General features: G+C 34.4%; 1 protein-coding gene across 3 annotated transcripts in view; it reads left to right on the forward strand.

Annotated features, from left to right (window-relative positions):
• The window catches only part of TMEM161B (transmembrane protein 161B), a 69712-nt gene that overhangs the window by 24102 nt on the left and 23804 nt on the right, over positions 1–21806 (forward strand). For 2 of the 3 annotated variants that reach the window (XM_045999889.1, XM_045999890.1), the window contains exons 2-5: positions 1019–1122; positions 12505–12588; positions 14553–14650; positions 18986–19142. In XM_045999889.1, coding sequence (XP_045855845.1) covers positions 1019–1122; positions 12505–12588; positions 14553–14650; positions 18986–19142 — 443 coding nt within the window. Of the gene's footprint in view, positions 1–1018; positions 1123–9838; positions 9904–12504; positions 12589–14552; positions 14651–18985; positions 19143–21806 lie in introns of all 3 variants that reach the window. The other variant, XM_045999891.1, reaches the window with a different exon arrangement.

The raw sequence follows: 21806 nt of genomic DNA on the forward strand, positions 1-21806 counted from the left end.
GTGCAGGAAAAGATGGGTGCAGATACAAGTGATTGTGAGCTTGTTGGTAGCAAGTGAGAGTTCCCATTTGATAGTGTTTCTTTTCTTTCTTTTTTTTTTTTTAAAAGATTTATTTATTTGAGAGTGGGGTGGGAGGGTCAGAGGGGAAGAGAGAATCTTGGGCAGACTCCCTGCTGAGCAGGGAGCCCCACGTGCAGCTCCATCTCACAACCCCGAGATCATGACGTGAGACGAAATCAAGAGTCTGATGCTTCCCTGACTCAACCACCCATGTGCCCCAGTGATACATATTTTCTTTGTGTGTGAAGTTCAAGATGTCCTCTACTGAGTGGAGAGTTAGAGGTTTGAGGGAGATTGAAGGTATAAGGAGTGGGCAGAAGGATTTGAGTGAGTTAGTTGAGAGCAGGCAGGGATTAATGAAAGTAAACTAAGGAGGTTTTTGGACATTGTTGAAGGCCTACCCATTGAAAGTTGGTGATGACGTCATGAGTGAATTTTTTTTTTTCTCTAGTGACTTTTAGGCCGATTCTGTCATCATATTCACTTTAGTTAATGTTCTTTAATCATTTGCTTATTCATTTAATTGTCAGTACCAACTTAGAAGTAAAAGGTAGGGCATAATCCTTTTAAAGCTTGCCAAACTAGTGTTTTAAATGTGTTGAATAGAGTAAAAGTTTGGAGAAAGATGAAAACAGTCACTACTTTTCACTTCATTTTGATAACCCTTAAATAATGGAGAAAAGTTTCTTGGAAATTAATTTTAAATGTGCATGCTAACTCATTTAACTTGTATTAACATAGATGTTATCCTTGGGTAATTTGTACAGGATTATGAAATTATATGTCTTAAGTTTAAACATGTCTTGAATGTTTAAATGCCAGAATAATATATATTTTATTAGTAAACTCGTGTTTTTTTAAGGTATAATTTTCAGAATGTATAGAAAGGTTTCCACCACTGTCGTCAAATTTAAATTCATTCTTTGTTAAACTTGTTTTGTTTGTTTGTTTTATACAGGGTGTGATAGGTATACAGCTGGTCGTTACCATGGTGATGGCCAGTGTCATGCAGAAGATTATACCTCACTATTCTCTTGCCCGATGGCTACTCTGTAATGGCAGGTAAGGTGAAGATAGGCTGATTGTGTCACTTTCAAATCTCAGGCTGATTGACTTCCCAGAAGTCAGTTCAATTAAGTATGAATTCCATTTTTTTAAAAACATGACAAAAGGAACGTTATGAGAAAAATTTAGCTTCCTTTTTCTTACTTGAGATATTGATACTTTATTTTTTTTAGTATAAAGGTAATTGGATCATGGTGAAGAATTCACTCCTCCCTCCTGTCCACTTTTGTTCATGGCCAATGAAAATACCAAATAACTTTTCTTTAGTTACCTTCTTAAAACATTGGCCAACAAGAGGATGAGACTATAAATTGAAGTGTTTAAGTGTTTTCACTGTTCCTGGAAAAAATGACCGAGAGTATGTGTTCTATTACTGGTGACTCAGTTGAGAGTTTATTATAAGAATTAGGGGTTCTTTGTTCTACTGCAAAGAATTTTAAACTCTAACTTGATAAGGAGAGAGCAAAGTTACTTTTTATGGTTTTAATTGTGTCTACTGCACTATAAGCTTACTACTATTCCCAGTCCTTCCACAAAGGAGCTAAGTTTCCTTGCTGATATTTGTACAATAAAATAATAAAATTGAAAGTAAAGATGTTGAATTTAGGGGCTATGACATAAATGCAGGAAAATTGCATATAGAACTACTTGTCAAAATCCTGTGCGATTATGAAAGGGAAGTTACAGATTTGGTACCATGTCTATAGTTTTATTCTAATTATTCAGCCCAGTAAATAACCAAATTCTGTTTACTAATTGTAGGTCCATTTTCTTTTGTTTAGACCTTTTGGACTTAGAAAACAATGGATAGCTCTTATTCTCTTAATGATTTCATACACTGCAAGACAAATAATAAGCCTTTATTATTAGTTCAAGGCCATTCTATCCACAAAGCTTAAATTTCCATTAGAATTTGTCTTCTAGTTTAATATTCTTTATGCTTCATACTTTTTTCATATTGTTTAAATATAGAAAAATATTATTTGGACTGCTGAAATTTTTTTTTGACTACTAATACACACACACGGAATAAGAGAGAACAGCTGCTTAAAACATGTTTTATTAGCAAAGTAAATAATGACTAAAGTTTCAGTGAAGGTGAAAACCTCCATCAAGAGTTATTTATAAGAGAAAAATCAGTCACCTGAAACTAGTCTAGTTTTTAACTGTGTACTCCTATGCCCTATGTGTAGTCTTGTTTACTTTTTTGCTGATCAAATAAATCATGAAAAGATAAATATCAGCCAGGCAAATTATCATTCATTCTAAATAAATGGAATTTGAATTAATGAACTAGATAAAAAATATGTTAAGGTAATAACTTGTTTTCTACCGAGAATTTCATGTTTATAGACTCTGTAATGAGTCTCCAGTGAGAGTTCCAGATCTCTTACTGGCTCTAAAGATCTGGGCAGACTTGTTTCAATTTCCATGTTCTTACATTATCTGCTTTCCATTTGTTTATAAAACTTACATTCACCAGTAAAAACTAAAACTTCAGAATTGAAAACTGAATTCTTTTCTCTTTGTTAATATTGGAATTACATATTATAATTAAAATCTTTACTTTTTTGATAAGACTGTTTGATAAATATACATACTACTGATTTGAGGGGGGAGTTCAGCCCTAAATATAAACATGAATTTGGTTAATTTTTTGTGATCCCGATTTGCTTTTGTGAACAGATTAACTTTAGTGTTAATTAGTGCTGTTTCTAATTCCAAATCAGGTTCTGGAGATAGCAATCAGAATTTTCTAGTAATAGTTAACTTTTCTGTCATAATTAATTTTATTTCCTGTTTTGTTTTGTGTTTTTAAGATCATCTGTCTTTCTTTAATGTTAATCCTGAAATTTTTAGGTCATGAAGTCAAATTGCTAAATGTTGTTGCCAACCTGTTGAATATGATCATTGATTTATCCTTTTGGCATAATTATTGTTGTATCACCCTTTTATGTTATGAAATTATACTGTTTTAATATTAATAAAATGTAGAATGCCTTCTGAATTGCTCATGTAAAAATATTGATCAGAAATGACCATTTGCGTTTTAAATCATATGATGCTGTTGAGTTTAAGAAAGAGAAAGATCTGAGGGCATTCTTTATCGACTGTAAAATGTCTAAAGGAATTTAAGAGGTGAGGCTCATGGCTTGGGAGTGACTTTATTGAATGTAACTATTGAATAGGACTATTCAAGTGAATAGATGTGTAGATTCCATGATAGCTTAATCATGAGTATGACAGAAGAGACATGTTTTTAGGTTCTGTTTCTATTGTCCTAATATTTGTTCCACTAGTATCATATCTTCATATTGTAAATAAATATTTTTCTTAAAAGTTATGGCTTGTCTTTTTGTGTCATAAATTTATGTTCATATCTCTCATCAGTCTGTGTCTTTTTGGAATGGAAGGTTTAAAGTGCCATTGGATTTTATTACGTTTACTTAATGAGTAAGCCTCCCGCCATTTACTTGAAGAAGTCATACCTTGAAAGAATAAACAGTTTTGCTTTATATTAGCAGCTTGTTGATTTATTTTTTATTATTTTTTTTAAAACATTTTATTTATTTATTTGGTAGAGACACAGCGAGAAAGAGAATACAAGCAGAGGGAGTGGGAGAGGGGGAAGCAGGCTCCCCACTGAGCAGGGAGCCTGATGCGGGGCTCGATCCCAGGACCCTGGAATCAGTCATGACCTGAGCCGAAGGCAGATGCCCAGTGACTGAGCCACCCAGGCACCCCAGCACCTTGTTGATTTTTAATATAAAAAAATTAACTAGTTTGCTAGCTCTTGTTAAATAATATATATATTGCTCTTAGTGTTGTATATCTCTAGCTTTTTTTTTTTTTTAAACTAGTTGTTAACCTGGCTTAGTTAATATTGGTTTTACACTATTATAAAACTTAATACTGATAAAAATGTTTGTATCTGTTATCCCATTTGGATCTGTACACTGAACTAGGTAGGAGAGGGGATGTATTTGGGATATGTTAAGGCCTCAGAAATCTCAGTGTCTGAACTTAGTTTCTCATTCCAGTTGCCTAGGTGGGAATCAGGGTCAGATGGGAGATTCAGGAAGGGATTGGGCAGCTCTCCAGGTAGATTCTTCATGAAATGATATTTTAAGGATTCAGCTCTTCTTAAAGTGGTGACTTAGGGAGTCTACGCTTTTTCAGACTTGTTGGCTCTTTCGTTCTTCCTGCTACCTTGGAATCTTGTGTTACAGATGCTGTGTCACTTGGCAGCTAAAGGAAGTAGAGTGTGACTCCAGGCCAAAGTGCAAGGGAATCTGGGAATTCAATTGTCATTGTACCTAGGGAGTAAAAGCAAGTTTGGTGTCTGGTCCTTCTCTGCTGTAGGTGATGTGTTTATAGATGAGAAAACAAGTTTTAACTTTACTCGTATTCATGAGAAAATGAAACAGATCTAGGCTTCTTATCATGAAGTTCAGTTCACAGTATAGTATTTATTTAATGTATTGCTGCTCATCAACTCTAGATACTGTCCTGGAACTGACGTACTTGAACAGAGTTTGGAATTTGGTGGTGGTGAACTTTTCTACAATTACTGTGACTTCTTTTGGCAGTTAACAGAGTAATTTATTTAAGATTTTTTTTCTACCTTCTGTTCCTAGTGGTACTTAGCCGTGTATAAGCTGTCCGTCAGGTTATATGTAGTTGGTGTATGATTTGTCTTTGCTTATTGTATTCTGGCTTTTCTATGACTGCATAGCCACCTTTTATTTTGAATGAAAAGGCACCTGAACATTGAGTTTGATGACCACAGATGTGCTTAGTGTGAAGAAGAGTTTAAAAAATATCATCTGTTCAAATTATACCTCTCACCTCACTATTTGAAATTAAAGTTATACCACATTACTAAATAATAAATATTTTGTATTCCATTCTTCCAGTTTTCTTTACTAGAAAAATATTTTTCTTCTCAAAAATGTTATTAGTTCTCCTTTTTTACATGCCTTTTTATGTGACTGTCAGATTTTGTTGTTGGGATTCTGCTTTAACAAGGACTTGGGTAACAAAATCTCTTCTTCTATAACCTGTGAGCATCTGTTACTGACCTTGAAAAAAGCAACTGTGGAGTCTACTGCTCTCACTGTTCCATTCCTCCCTCTTTCCCCAGAGGGACGAAAAACCATGGGAAGTTGGTTTCTTTGTACCTTTAGTATAAACTGTTGTCCCTAACATAAAGAACACTTCTAACAGTTGCTCAGATCATCCAGAGATTTTTTTTTTTATCATGTCCCGCATACCACTGTATAGTAGCCAAAGAATTCTCTACTTTCTATTGTAATTAAAGTTCCTTTTTGTTTTGAAGTTTGCTCGGCCCCTCTTTTCATGGAGAGGTAAGTGATAGGTTACATTCTTTGTACATTTGAATAGTGGGTTTTGCATGAGGAAGTAGGATTTTGCTTTTTTTTTTTCCCCCTATACTAGCTTCTTTGCTGACCTGCTTTCCATTTCATTGATTGTTTAGCTTAAACCTGCATTCTTCTTTACCCCTTTATCTCCTGAAGCTCTCACTTTGATCTGCTACCTTCTTATCATATGTTCCTCGCTGGAAACATGTTATGGTTGGATTTATTCTGATTTTGTCTCATCCTATATTGAGTAAATGGCGTGCAACACCTTCATATTCAGTTTCTCTAATTCTTTTTGCCTGTTCTCTTTTGCATGTTGCCTGATCCAAGAATCTGCAAGTTCCCTTTGGTGAGAGAAACCTACTATTCAAATGCACAGTAGGTGGGACCTAAAACCCAAGGGAAAGTTTAAATTGTCAGCTACTACCCTTATGGAATGCCTGAGTCCTTGCTGTCCTTGCCTTTAGTCCTCTTAACTTCCATCTAGTTAACGCCATGCTGTTCTAGTAAAGTTTCCAGTAAATAACGAGAGTGTGTATGTATAGTGATATTTTAGTTACTTGTGCTGAAAGGTTTTCTAGGTTTTAAGTGGTGTTTGTTTTCTCTAATTTCTTTTCATTTGTTACAATTACTGAGACTTAGAATGAAGACTGAGAGGATCTATAGTTCATTGAACACTACTACATCAAAAACTCATGATGTACTATATGCTAGCTAACTGAACATATTTGTTCATGTTTAGATTTCCATTGCAAATTTCTGAAATTTTTACTTTTGAAAAATTTTAAAGTGGTTTGCTTTAAATGACATTGCTTTTAAATTTTTTTTTTTTTTTTTGAAGAGTCTGGGTCAGTGCATTCTGTATTTTCTGATACCTATATTTTCAGTGCTATTGAACTTTAGTAAGAAAAGTTATAGTCTGCTGGTATTTTATGTAAGAGGCTTATATAAGAAAAGTAGTAAAAAATTATTTCAGTGATTTAGTGAAGTGGAACACCAGGTTGGTTTTATTATCTGAGACACTGCTGACAATTTGAACATAGGTAAACAAAGCCACTGAATAGCCAGGTATATGTCATAAAATACCCTGATATTAATGCATTTAACTTAAATGTAAGAAGTTCAGTTTTTTAGTGAGATCCTCTTAATACTTTTTATTTTAAAGTCTTTTTTTCTCTATTTCAAACAATATATGCCTGTGATACAGAAAGATAATAAATTGATAAGAAGGAAAAATAAGAGGTAATGAACTATATTCTCATCAGCTAAAGATAATCACTACATTTTGTTGTATTTCCTTCTAATCTTTTCTATTCATAGGTTCTTGTCATGGTTTAATGATACTGTATGTGCAGTTTTGTAACATTAACACAAAACATGTTTCTCTAATTGTATTTTTGTAACCATTCTTACTAACTGCTACATAGAATCTAAAGCTAATTAGCTTTCATATGTCTTCCAAGCCCGTATTAGAAAGGCATGGTGCAGCAGTTATAAGCACATTGCAAGTTATTTTGCTAAGATAGACATACCAACCAATAGCAAAAGAAAATGCTAAAAACTGAGACCAGAGCTTAAAGTGTCTAGAACATGGGAAGCACATGGTATGGAATCCAGCTATGTATGAAGCACTGTCTGTTAAGGAAAACGGTGCAACTGTACTTCTAAGTTTTACTTTGAACTTTCAGACCTTAGCTCTTCCATGCTGCCTGCCAGTCTCTGTCTGCTCCACTTCTCAGGCAGCTTTCAACTCTAAATCTTTCTCCTCAAATACTATGTATGCCTGCCTCAGGCTCAGCTCTTGAAACCAGAGCCCCACAATCATTTTCTCACCACCAAACCCACAATCCTAGTTACATGTGCAACCCATCTTTATTTAAAAAAAAAAAAAAGTGTATAAATTTTAATTTTGGCTTGAGGAGGTGGTGTCCTGTCTCTCAGGGCCCAGTTACTGCATTTGTGCACTATACCTCTTTTCTTCTAACTTTCACATACTGCTTCCTTTCTTCCTTGTCATTAATTGCTTCACTTCCTTTGGATTATTCCTGTTAGCACACACACACATACACATAATTTTTTTTTTAAAGATCTCTTTTTAAAAGTAACAATATATAAAGAAGAGGCCTGCCTCCCTTCTGCCTTAAAACCCGAAGCCCCTTGCATGTCCATTTCTTAGTTTTGGCCTATTTCCCTTTTTTCTATTATAGCAACATTTGTCACATGAATTGTCTTCATGAACTCTACTTTTCACTTCCCTTTTTTTTTTTTTGAAGATTTTATTTATTTGAGATAGAGTGAGCACAAGTTGTGGTGGGAGGCAGAGGGAGAGGGAGAAGCAGGCTGTCCATTGAGCAGGGAGCTTGATGCAGGACTTGATCCCAGGACCCTGGAATCATGACCTGAGCCAAAGGCAGCTGCTTAACCGACAGAGCCACCCAGGTGCCCCTACTTTTCACTTCCTTATTAACTATTAGGCTTCTGCCATGTTTTATTTTCCTCTTAGGTGATCTTACTGATTCCATAAATACCACAATTACCTAATGACCCTAAGTTATCTCTGAGCTCTAGATTCCAATAAACAGTTGTCCTCTTGACGTTTTCACATGATGTCTCACAGATACTTAACAACTCAGCATATTTAAATTCGTGGTTCTTCCTATTCTGCTCCATCGCAGAATATGTACTTCCATCTTCCTCAACTCAAAAGGGTAGATACCCTTCATTCTTTATTTTCCCCCACTTCCTCCATTTAGTCCATTAGCAAGACCTGTTGACTCAGTGTCCAAAATATATCTCATTTTCTTGCCTGCTTCTGATTCACAGAGCAGCAAAAGAGATCTTAAAAGGCAGATCAAGTTATTGCTCTCTCCTGTTTTGAGACCATTATTTTAGCATAAAATCTAAACTCCATACTGTGACAGAGGAGGCTTTGCATGATCTTTTACTTTTTATCTCTTCAGCCTCCCGCATACATTTCTCTTTGCATATGCTACAACTGCCTCTTTGGCCTTTTGGTTACTGCAGTGTTCTGTGTTCTTTCATGCCTTTGTGCTTTTGGACATGGTCTTCTCTGCTTGGAATGCTGTTCCCCTCCATTCTTATCATCCTTTAGGTTGCTGGGTAAATGTCATCTCAGAGGGATTTTCCTAACCTACAACTTAAGTCTTGTCTCTCTCATTTTCACCATTTGTTTGGTTCTTTTGTGTAGTATACAAATTTGTGATTCTCTTTTTTTGGTCATATTTTAATTGGTTAAATTTTGCCCCAGCTAGAATATAAGTATCAAGAAAGCAGGGACTTTGGCTTTATTGTATGTGACTAAATCTCCATTGCCCAACAGCTCTAAGGAGCTCCATAAGCGTGTGATGAATGAATGGATGGATGAATGGTACATGAGTAGCAGACAAGAAGGGGCCCTAAGAGCACCCAGCATCCTTAGGTTCCAGCTTTGAACAGTAATTATTACTGATGTAGATGACCTGAGTTGCCCAATAAAAAGTATAATAAGTGCAATCCATTATAGAAAAATGGATTTACGAAAATGAGATTAGACAAGTTTGTGTGTATTTAAAAAAGAAAATGAGTCCTAAAAAATGAAGAATCTTAAAATTTTCATTATTGTAGTATTCTAAAAGTAACTTAAGTTTTCCTTTACCGAGTTCTTTCATTGATTAGCAATAATTAGTAATTTCTCAGAGGTAAATGACTAATTTTAGTCTTTGTGAGTTATTGCATAATTGGTCTTCTAAATGTTATGCACTCAGTTTTTTTATTCATGAATTATGTATTTGCGATCTGCGTACTTGCTGAAGTTCATTTATAACCCCCAAATTCATACTTACGCTTTCAAGGTCATTCAAAGACATATCCAGAGTGGCAAAAAATTTGAGTGGCCCAGTGCCCATGTTCCCAGCTGAGGCCTTGTTTCACCTTTTATATCATAAACAAGTGTGCTTTTCATGGTCTGTTTAGTATCATGGCGTTCACGTTTTAGCTTTTTGTTGATTTCACCGTTTAAAATGGCCTCCAAGAATAGTGCTGAAGGGCTTTCTAGTGTTCCTAAGCACAAGAAGGCTTTGCCTTATTGAGAAAATTTGCTAGAAATACAGAACTCAGGAAAATACTGTATTTAAGATTACAGTTGTTAAGTAAGCTTTATTTAGGCATGAGTGATAGTGCTGTTGGCTGTGAATTAAATGTTTAACGAATCAACAGTATATATTAAATAAGGTGTCTTTAAACATAAACACACATAATACAAGGTTTTGTATTGATTGATGAAAATGTTGTGACCAGAGGCTTACAGGAACCTAACCCTGTATTTCCCCTAGGAGCAATGTTCAGTGTTCGCGGCGACTTTATAGAACATAACTACCGCGAATAACAAGAATCGACTGTAAGTTAAAATTCTGGACTTAAATGGAAATTTCAGGAAGTGCCTCTTCACCATGTTAATTACAGTTTAGAGACTTTTTGGTTGGGATAAATATTTTATTTTAAAACCTTCCAACTATGAGGAGAACTGAATTCATTTTGGTTCAGTGATCCTTTTTGAGCACTTACTATATGCCAGTAACTGTACTAGTTTTGAAGCATACAAAAACAAGTCATAAAATCTTTCCTCCAAGAATCTTTCAGTTAGGGGAATATTTCATTTTATCCAACTGGTCTGATACCAACTGCAGTTTAATTTTGACACTACCTGGAGTTAACATAGACTCCATTGGTTAAAGACAAAGTTCTCTGTAAGAATGTCAAGGCTTCAGATGCCAGCTGCAAGTTCTTGGAATCCCCAGGCCACCCATACTTCTGAAAACTGGCTACTGGCTACAATTAGGGGCATTTCTATGACACCCCTCATGTTCAGTAATTTCCTAGAACAACTCGAACTCAAGAAAGTGCTATACTTATGATTACAGTTTTGTTATAAAGATGATAGAGAAATAGGTTTGGGAAGAAGTGTGGTTTCCATGGCCTGTCTGTGAAGTCAGGGCATGTCACCCTCCAAGCACATTAGTGTTTTGGCCAGCAAGGATGCTCCTCAGAGCTTCATTGCCATGAGATTTTACGGAATTTCATTACATAGGTAAGATTTTAAATAACTAGATGTGTGATTGAACTTAATCTCTAGCCCCCATCTCCTTCCTGCAGATCAGGTGTCTGAACGTCCCAACTCTAATCACGTTGCTATTTCTGGTGACCAGCCACCATTCTGAAGCTATCTGGAGGTCCACTGGGAGCTCCCTTGTTAACATAACTAAGACACCCCCTCTCACTCAGTTAATTCCAAAGGCTTTTAAAGCTCTTTGCCAAGAACTGGGGATAATTACCAGATATATTTCTTTTTTATACTACAGGACAACTTGCCTTACAAATAGTAGAAGATAAATTAGATGTATGCCAGATAGGAGCATAGATGTTTATAAGCAGATAGAAGAATATGTGCAGAAACATCAAGGGATGAACAAATTCATGGAATAAAATGTTATTTAGTTAGCTAGAATGTCATGTTTAAAAAAGGTAGTTGAAGGTGAGTATGGTAGAGTAGGTAGTCCGATCATGAAAGTCTGTGGAAACAGGTCACAAATCCTGTGCATATTTGGGCCTTACAATGTGTGTTCTAACTTCAGTGGAAAATTTCAAACATGTACAAAGAGTAGACAATAATACAGTGAATATATAATGAAAATAATGATCTATGTACCTATCACAATTAACACCTGGTGGTCAACTTGTTTCATCTGTGTTCTCCTTCATCTCTCCTCTACCCAACATATTATTTTGTAGCAAATATTATTTCATTCATAGATATTTCTGTGTATATCTTTATGTGAGCTTTTAAAAATAACTGTAATCCTATTTTTACAGCCAGAAGTTTTTAACAGTAATTTCCTAACATCATCAGATATCCAGTCATTATGCAAATTGCTAATTTTCAAAAACAGCAGATCAGTTGCTAGCATTTTTTTAATTGAGATATTTTACTTTAAAAATTTTAGATTTTGTAATTGAGAAATTGGAAGTTTAGCAATACTAGGGATATGTTTCTCCTTTATAAAAACAGGGCCTTGATCGAAGTCTTTGCCTAGCTGTCTCCTCACTGCTTTACCTTGTGAAGACTCTTGGAAAGGATTCCAACAGGTGCTTACCTTGATAAGATTTGCATTATGGAAAGATAACTAAAGTTGGGATCAGAATGCATTGGGGGGGGAGAGAAAAAAGAACATATTTAGAGTGCAGGGAAGACAAGGACTCCAGTTAAAGAACAGAATTAACGATAATATGTGGAGAGGGCGCATTGAAAATTAAACTTGAATATCAAGTTTAGGTAGTTGGTAGGTAGGAAATTCAGGTGAGACAGGAAATTGAAAATAAGCAGGTGGGTGCTTGGGAGGGAATAAGTGATTCGTTTGGGTGTTTTGATGGTGTGGTGGAGGTAAATACACCCAGTTAATTGGAGCCCTAACTTTAAGGGTTTTATAAATACGATTTACTCTTATTTTTGTTCACATAAAGTTTGAGAATTCTCCAACTAAATTAAAGGAGGGAAGGACAGGAAAGGAAAGCAAAGACTACTTTTATTTTGAGAACATTCAGAGAACTCTTTAAGACAACTCTCAATTCCTTCTGTGTAAATGAAGGATGGGTGGAGAATTCTAATATGTTCATGCCAGCTTGCCTGCAGAGTTCAGTCCATTTACTTTTTAATAGTAGGCCTATATAGCCTTAATATATGTTAATAATTATCAGTTATAAGAAATATACTTATAAACAGCATTGCAGGGTCTGGCATCTAGTAAGTGCTTGGTAAGTGCTGGATTTGAATCAAACTCCTTTTAAGGCATAAGCAGTAGTATCTTAATTCAGATTAGAGTTTTTCACCTGATATTTCCCTTCAGTGTCTTCACAAATAGGAAACTCAATAAATATTTGTACAATACATGAATAATTCTGGTGATCTTAATTCCTTTATTTAAAAGGATTCTTTTTTTCTTAGTTTGAGATGGTATCAACATCCTACAGAAGAAGAATTAAGAATTCTTGCAGGGAAGCAGCAAAAAGGGAAAAGCAGAAAAGATAGGTAAGTTAATTTGTTGAGCTTATAAAGTGTTAAGTATTTGACACAATTTATGTAAATCTATCTTGTACATTGGTTAAAGGAACTTTTACTGATAATGCTATGAGCGTTTGATAAATTTGAGATTAAAACCAATGATCTAAAATAGTTTTGAATTACCTTTTAAGAAAACCCAGTATTTAGTAATTTAATATATGAGCACAGAAGTGATTATTTTACTTAAGAATGGTTAATTTGATTCTTTGAATATAAATTATGAAAACAGTATAGCCATCATTAGAACTTGGTGGGGGTTGACTGGGGAGAAAACCAGAGCTCATCTTTTTACCCTGTAACTCATTTACCTGTTGATTTGTGTTCTTTCCCAGGTTTTGCTGTTATTCAGTATTACGAGATTGGGCAAATTTACATGCTTTTGACTTTTTATTTTTTCAAATAGGGTAGACAGAGTAACTTTGTAGGTACCATTCAGTTACTGCAAATTATATTGGCATTTGAACCTTTATGAAGAGAACTGCCTGCTAATAAACCTCACTGAATAGACCACAGCAGTCTTATCTGTGAAATGGAAGGACCAAACAGTAATTTTGAAGGATCTTTACAGCTTTAAAATTTTTATCTCTATTTGAATTGAATTCTCAAGTAAAGTACATGATAATAAGCCTCTCTATATGGGCCTTAGTGTCCTTAGCTGAGGAGGACTTCTTAGGACCCGAAACTATGATTCTGATACATTCCAAAATGTCAGTGACAAAAAATAGTCACCAAATTTCTCATGTGTATCATAAAAATGATATTAAACTGGGCTAATGCGTTTTAAGTGCTAAATTTTTAAAAAAATTTAAAACATTTTTTAAACATGATTCTTTGGCATGAAATTGGAAATTTTAAAAAGACTTTTCTGATCTTGCTACCATTCTCTTTTACACTTGAATATCATTGAAGATCATTTGATCTTGAAGATCATTGGAATATTAAATGTAAGCCCTCCTTCTCTTTTTATTTTGAAAAGGCTTTACGTGTACAAAAAGATGCCAAAATGGCACTGTCTTATTCCTGGTAGCAATAATTATTGTTTGGTTTATTGACATGAATTGATATTTTTATCGAAGTTTTTCCAGAATAAATGAAAATTGTTTGTTGGTATAGTAATTAATGCTTTTGAGACTTAGTTTATTACTATATGTGATTATCTTTTAAAAATTAAATTTAGGGATGATACACATGCACCTAAAGAACTCTTATTTCCCCCATTCGTGATTCAGTAAAAGCAACTCTAGATGAGCCTTTCACATTACTGAATTTCTTACACACATAAATCTTAATATATTTCTTCAACTCTGACTTGTTTATAGCTACAGGTCTCTTTATACATATGTGTGGACATAGATAATTTCAAAGAGAAATGCATTTTTGTTTTATTGGCTTTTGTTCTTGCACCTAAGAAATAGTTAAATTGTTTTGAAGTGAAATACTAGAAAAGATGCCAGTTCCTTGCCTTTGCTTTCTTAAGTGAATTTCATGTCCAGAGGAGCCACTTTATCCTCTTTAAGATATTCTGAGGTTTTCTTCCATATGTTTAAATATTGCGTGATAATGATGTTTCTTTAATTTTTTATTTGCTTTTACTCTTGTACTTAAAGGAAAAGATGTTAGTTGTCTTTAAATCTACACAGGAGAGTAGGAGAAATAGGGTGAAGTGCTAAGCTAATAAAGATTTTGTCACTAATTTAGGTAACTCTTTTCCCTCGTAATCTGCATACTCACATAATAATTTACATCCACATTTTATAGTCTTCCCTTTAAAAACTACCTTTGACTATTGTACCTCCTTTTTGATGAAATATTAAAAATTCTGCTTCTTTTATACTGGGAAATTTAACACCCCATTTTTGATTAGTTGATACAAGCACTTGGATAACAGTATAGGTAACTTGCTTTTTGTGTCACTTGTCTGATTTTTATAGGAAATATAATGGTCACATTGAAAATAAGCCACTGACCATTCCAAAGGATATTGATCTCCATCTAGAAACAAAGTCAGTTACAGAAGTGGATACTTTAGGTAAGGGAAATCTTGGTAAAGTGTTCTGTAAATCTCAGTTTTCTACTATGCTAGTGAAAGTACTTTCATTTTATCTATTTTTTGTATGGTTTTTAATCATTAAGTCCATTTTACGGAATATGAAATCTTTTTCAGAACTTAGAAGCTCAAAATGACTTCATTCGAATTGAAATTCTTTTTCAATTCACTTAACCTGTACTAAGAATTATTTTTCCCATTTTTCAGAAAGGCTGACTTACATGTTTGTTATGCACTTTCTGTTTTATGTCGAGATCACAGTGACTTTTCAGTATTTTGAATTCTAGACTTACTGCCATAAGTGCCATTCTGTTCCTTTTATGGAGTGGCTTGCACAAATGCTTTTGGGTGTTTGTTTTTAATTACCTGAACTTTTATGCTCATGCTTAGATAGGAAAGTGGCATTAGAGCAATGATCTGGATTAGGAATCAGAAAACTTATTCATGATTTACTTTTGCCCATGGGATATTTCTGATAAGTTACGTGCCCCCCCCCCGTATATCAATGTTTGTATTTGTATAATAACTATAATGATTTTATATTTAAAATAAAATTTATATGAAATTATTTGAATCCTGTAAGGGAATGGCATCTAAGATGATACTGTACTAAACACTGATTTTCAAACCTGACTGTCCCTCAGAATCCCTTGAGTAGCTCTTTAAAAAGAAAGATTTTTCATATCTACCCCTGGAGATCCAGTAAAGCTAGAGTGGGTTCTGGGAAATTGTATTTTTTAAAATGCTCTTAGTGGTTCTGACTTTGGACCAGGTTTGAGAACTAATGGTTTACATGATAAGTGAGGAGTAAAAATAACATTAAAAAAATAATTTTGGTAATGTATAAGTATCATATGTAATTTGGCCCTTCTTGTGTTAAATCATAACCACCCTGAAAAACCTTAGTAGCTTCATGTAACATCTCATATAGAATTATTTAGTGATACAAAATGGCTTCAGCATATTTGAAAGTTGATTCTATATTTATTTATTTATTTATTTTTAAAAAGATTTTATTTATTTATTTGACAGAGAGAGATCACAAGTAGGCAGAGAGGCAGACAGAGAGAGGAGGAAGCAGGCTCCCTGCTGAGCAGAGAGTCCGATGCGGGGCTTGATCCCAGGACCCTGAGACCATGAGACCATGACCTGATCCGAAGGCAGCGGCTTAACCCACTGAGCCACCCAGGCGCCCGATTCTATATTTATAAAGATTTTTACGTGTGTATTCCCCACACACACGCACACACACATATTTTTTAATATGTTCTAGAAAGGGTGTCCTAGAATCCAAAAATGTCAGTGAGGAACAGTGTAATATTATTAAGACTGTTATGACTGGTTATGTCATCCTCTTTTTTCTTTTTAACTATTTTTCATGCAAAATCTAAAACATTTAAAAGCACTTTGACTTTTTGACTAGTTGTCACATTGGTTTTATTAATCAAGTGTGCTTGCATGTATAAAATGTTCATAGACATGTAAATATAAGAATACATACACATTCTCCCTGATTTCTAGTACAGATTTTTGTCATTCTTACTAGTAACTCATCTTAAATGAATAATTATCAGCTTATTAACTTTAATAATAGCTTAAATTTGAGTATTTATCAGGCATTGTTTTAAGTGCTTTACTTTAATTAGCCTTCTTCCAGTTCTGTGAGGTATGTAACTTTTATTGACCTTTTTTTTTTTAAAGATTTTATTTATTTATTTATTTGAAAGACAGAGATCACAAGTAGGCAGAGAGGCAGACAGAGAGAGGAGGAAGCAGGCTCCCTGCTGAGCAGAGAGCCCGATGCGGGGCTTGATCCCAGGACCCTGAGACCATGAGACCATGACCTGATCCGAAGGCAGAGGCTTTAACCCACTGACCCACCCAAGCGCCCCGATTATTGATCTTTTTTTATTCCCCCTTGAACTCATTGAATTCATATAGTTGTTCAATAACTTGGTGTGGGTTGTACGCCAAATGTGATAGAGCCAGTTAGTGAGAACTAGGCTATTTTAGTGAACTTAAAAAGATTAAAATTAAGGCCTTATCACATAGCTTCTTCAGTATTTTGTTTCATTAATACAGTTTTGAAACTAATTGCAAATGATAGTAGTTTAACAACTGGCCACATAATTTCAAGAGCAGAGTAAAATGGGGAGATGTTTTATTTACGTTTCTGTAATCATTTGTGAATGTATGCTGTGTATGTGTGTTTAGGTGAAGGTAGAGGATTTTCTCCTTGAATTTAATAAGGTACACTCATGAGCTTAAGACAAAGCACTAGGTTTGATGAGTTTTCTTTAGTTTCCAATAGCCTAATAAAAGGCACATAGATAATTATATTATTGAATACAAAAAGAATATAATACTTGGTAAAATATGTAGCCAAGATTATGTATAATTTGTACTTTTGTTGAATGTATGTATATTACTGGTATCCCAATAAGTACCTTGAAAGTCTAAATTTGTATTAGCTATCTGTTATAAGAACCTCTAAAAGCGCATAAAAATAGAAAACTATTTGAAATGTCACTTGCCTATTTGCTGTGAGTGAATTTCCTGGAGGAAGCCTCTGAATGTGGCCAGCACGAATTGGAACACTTGTTTCAGTTCTTAATAAAAATTGAAAGCTTTTAGATAAATGGATGTTTGTCTACCCAACTAGATAGTTGTCTGTCTGTTCTTCCCATTTCCCTGACCTCCTTCTGAGAAGTCATTGATTCTAGATTTTAGATTTTAGGGTGATTTTAGAGGAGAAGTGAGGTGGCTAGAGGGTAAGAATCCTTCAACTACTTCAGGGTAAATCTTTCAGACTGCTATTCATAAGCTGTTAATATTTATCAGGAAAAAAAGAAAAAAAAACCTAACACAGTTAAAATAACTAGATGCAAATTAAAAATTTACCCAGTCATAAAAGGATTTGCAATTTTTGTTATCTTATAAAGATACGAATTAGTTGTTTTAATATTTTAAATGTCTGTCTTTGAGTATTAAGTAGTAAAAAGTATTTCAAAATACTTTTTCTATGAATGCATGATTTTAAGTTATTCTCAGATACTACCTTTTGCAACTAAAATTTTTCCACGGCAATGTACATCATTTTATTATGGAAACATAGGAATTGATGATTGTGTATGTGACTTACTCCCACATTTTCATGAGGTCTTCTGCAAAGTGATGCTGGCACTTTGGACTGCACTCAGGCAGAAGTAAACCAGAATATCTGAGATGAAAAGAGAGAGAGAATTTGATTTACTATCGGAGAACGCTAATTTTAATGTAAACCCTTTGTTGGAAGGGCTATCGTTTTTATTGAAGGCATTTCATCGACTTTTCTTGCAGGAACACAAGCAAGAATAAAAAGTATATGTATTGGTTATTAAAATCTGCATTAACTCAAAAAATTAATTAATCTTCCTTTAATGCATGCAGTTAGTAACTATAGCAAAGCTTAACTCTCTTACTTCACAGAAATGAAAAATGTAAATAAACTTAACTTTGTACACCAATTTATACCTTCATGTTAAAGTATCATACTTTAGAATCTTAAAAAAAAAGTCTTGAGGGGCACCTGACTTTGGCTGAGGTCATGATCCTAGGGTCCAGCCCGTCTGCTGTCTGCTCAATGGGGAGTGTGCTTTTCCCTCTCTCCTTGCCCCTCCCCCTTGCTCATTCTCTCTCTCTCACAAATAAATAAATAAATAAAATCTTTTTAAAAATTTAAAAAATATGTTTAAAAGAGGGGTACCTGGGTGGCTTAGTTGGTTAAGTGTCCAACTCTTGGTTTCACAGGTCATGATCTCAGGGTCACAGGATTGAGCCTCCCACCAGGCTCTGTGGTCAGTGCAGAATCTACTGGAGATTATCTCCCTCTCCCTCTGTTCTTCCTTCTGCTCTTGCTTTCTCTCTGTCTAAAATAGTATATGTGCTGCTGAAGCGAGGACTCTCTGTCTAAAATAGTAAATAAAATCTTAAAAAAAAATTTTTTAAACCCTGATTTTTTAATTTCTGTAAAAAACAGCTAATTAGCTGAGAAAATACCAGCACATTTTGTAATCATATATTTTTAAAAACAGTTTAAATAGTTTTTGGTAATCATTCCAGGTCTTAAGAAATTATTTAATTTGTGAGGTATTAAAATTTAATTTTGAGTATCAACATTCTCTGTTTCCTGCATTTTTAGATTCTCATATTTGCAAACCTTACATTGCATATCAACAAATGAAAAAGTTTAGCACGACTAAAGTTAATTATAGTTAAATCCTCCTAAGCTATTTATGAAAGTTTAAGTAAACTTTTGTTTTGACCTTTATTTTTCAGCATTGCATTATTTTCCAGAATACCAGTGGCTGGTGGATTTCACAGTGGCTGCTACAGTTGTGTATCTAGTAACTGAAGTCTACTACAATTTTATGAAGCCCACACAGGAAATGAATATCAGCTTAGTCTGGTGCCTGCTTGTTTTATCTTTTGCAATGTATCCTTCAGAACATCATTAATAATAATATATTAAGTTTGTGCTCCTTTTGTAGCTAATACAATTAGATCTCATCTCTGATTTGAAAAAAAAATTGGGGTAGAAAATTTTTCTTTGTTGAAATCCTCTTTATTTAATAGAAAAAACTTTATAAGTAGAGCTAAATAATTTAAAAAGTGAAATACGAGAAAAGATGCCAGTTTCTTGCCTTCACTTTCTATGTGAATTTCATGTAACAGAGGAGCCACTTTCCTCTGTTTTAAGTATTCTGAGATTTTCTTCTATATGTTTAAATATGGTGACATTTAAATGATGTTGCTTATGGTGATAATGGTGTTTCTTGAATCTTAGGTTATTGCACCTTTCTCCCCCTTCTTTTCCCTTTCTTCAGTTCCTCCATAATGGTAAGGAAACAACTGTTTTACCAAATCAGTAGACAGTTTTAGTGATACCTATGAAAATATTATTTATAGTAAGCATTATAGTGTTTTACCACCTTCCTTGAACAATTTTGTATTCTTGTATGTAGATGCTAAATTTTTTTACAGAATTCTAAACCTCAGAAGTTCAAACACATCATTTCTTTTTTGTTTTCCCTTGGAAATATCCTTCTGGAGCTCTCAATTCTGTAAACTTAACTGCATAGCTATTAACCTGGGATTTTCTTTACTGTCTTCCTAAGAATTCCCTGTGCCTCTTTTTGGATCACATCATCTGCTTGTCTTTGGTTTACTGTCCATTGGCAGAGTACTTTCCCCTATAGTGTCCTGGAAAGGGGTGTTACAGTTTCTAATTTTGAAATCTGCATGCCTGAAGTTATTTTTTCCTCATACTCAGTTGATAGTTTGGCTCAGTACAAATTCCAAGAAAGAGTTTTTCCTGAAAGTTTTGAAGGCTCTCGAGGAAACTAGATGCCTTCCTGTCCTTGGCATATGCCTCCCTTTCCCCTACGTGCACCCTCTAAATGCTTTTTCTCTTTTGGTATTCTGAAGTTTTCATCATAATTGGGTTAAATTCTAGGTTTAGCTTTTAAATCTGGGGACTCATCCTTTTTTACTTGGCAGTTTTTTTCCTTACTTTTATTAAAATTAAACATTACTCCTCCATTTCTGCCTCTCCAGAAATAGCTCCTTTTTGTTTGATATTTACATGAGTATTTCCATGTGGGTACAAAGCTCCTACTTGATTTTAGTTTTCAGCTTTAACGGATACGGTTTCCGTGTAAATGACAATTTGGTACATATGTGTGGCTTGTAATCTATCACTGATCATTTCCCGTTCACCTCATCTTCTAAATAAAGTAATGTCATTTTTTAGAAGAATTTTCCTGCTTTTTTCCTTCTCATTGATTGTATTTATGTACTTAAAAACATTTTTTTTTTTTTTATACTGTCATTTTGGTGGAGGAGAGACCAGAAGTCAGTGGATGTGCTCAACCTGCACTTTTTTCCGGAAGTTTCGTACTGACTTTGTGCTAAAATTCTGTTTCCTGTCATCTTTTTCAGGGACTCTTTGTAATAACTTGTTCTTCCTTTGAATGGGTTCTTTAATATTATCTCCCTTTTTCCATTTATTTTCTGATTTTTCTCTTAATTTTTTCAACCCTTTTGCTGAATTCTTTAATATCAACTTTTAAAAAAATTTTTAAAGACTTTGATGTTCTATATCCATATCATTCTTGTGTCATGGATGTGTAACATCTTTTTAGTTCTAAGGATATTAGTATCTTTTAAGTTTTAATTTATGCCTAGCGTTGTTTATTTTCTAAGTATCCCTCCCCCCCGCCTTTTTAATCATTGTCGTGTTAGAGATTGTTCTTAAAATGTTGAATGACCTTTGACTATCTTTATATTCAAGAAGAAGGCAGTTAAAAATTAGAAGTTTTGTACAAGTGGCTGGAACTTGTTAGTTGGTGGCCTTTTTTGCAGATGACTGAGTGAGGACTTTTTATTATCCTGGGGGACCTCTTAATATCAGTGTCTGCAGGTTGTTGGATTGTCATTTTCTCTGACAAGAATTGTCCGTTCTCTCATCTTTGGGGTATAAATCTGACAGCCAGTGTTATAGGCACTAACTGGGGAAGAAGGCTCAGATATTTAATGTAGAGACATTAATTTAAATGCATATCTGTGGTCCCCCCAGTGCCTCTTGTTTTCATGTCTTCATTGTCACCCTAAGTTTTGCCTGGTGCTTCCAAGCCAGATCTTTGCTGATGTTGTATCTTCAGATAGTATTTCTTCTGGATTCTGCCAGTATGGGGGAAGGGCCATCACCTAATATGTGTGATTAGGCAAGACAAGCTCTGGCAAGTCTGATTACTGCTAATATAGTCATTCAACCCATCATCCTGTTTTCATTCGTCCTGCAACTTCTCCTTCAAAGGTCCCTGCTGTCTCCATTTTCTGAATTTTCTAGAGCTTGTGAATGAGTTGGCTTTCTTTTTACTGGGTTTCTCCCTTTGTTGACCCCAGCGTAACAGAGAAAGTAGAAGCCTAAATCAGTTATTGCTTGTTCATCTGTTTAGACTGTCTTCCAAACTTTTGTTGACATTGCTTTTCTAGCAACTGTCATCTTTTCCTCTTCTTTGTTTCTGATGGCTTTTAGTTTCTTTGCTATATGGTTTAGTCAGATTTTGGGAGTAAGCAGAATAAATGCATATCCTAC

This window comes from Meles meles, chromosome 3, assembly GCF_922984935.1.
Source record: "Meles meles chromosome 3, mMelMel3.1 paternal haplotype, whole genome shotgun sequence".
NCBI lineage: Eukaryota > Metazoa > Chordata > Mammalia > Carnivora > Mustelidae > Meles > Meles meles.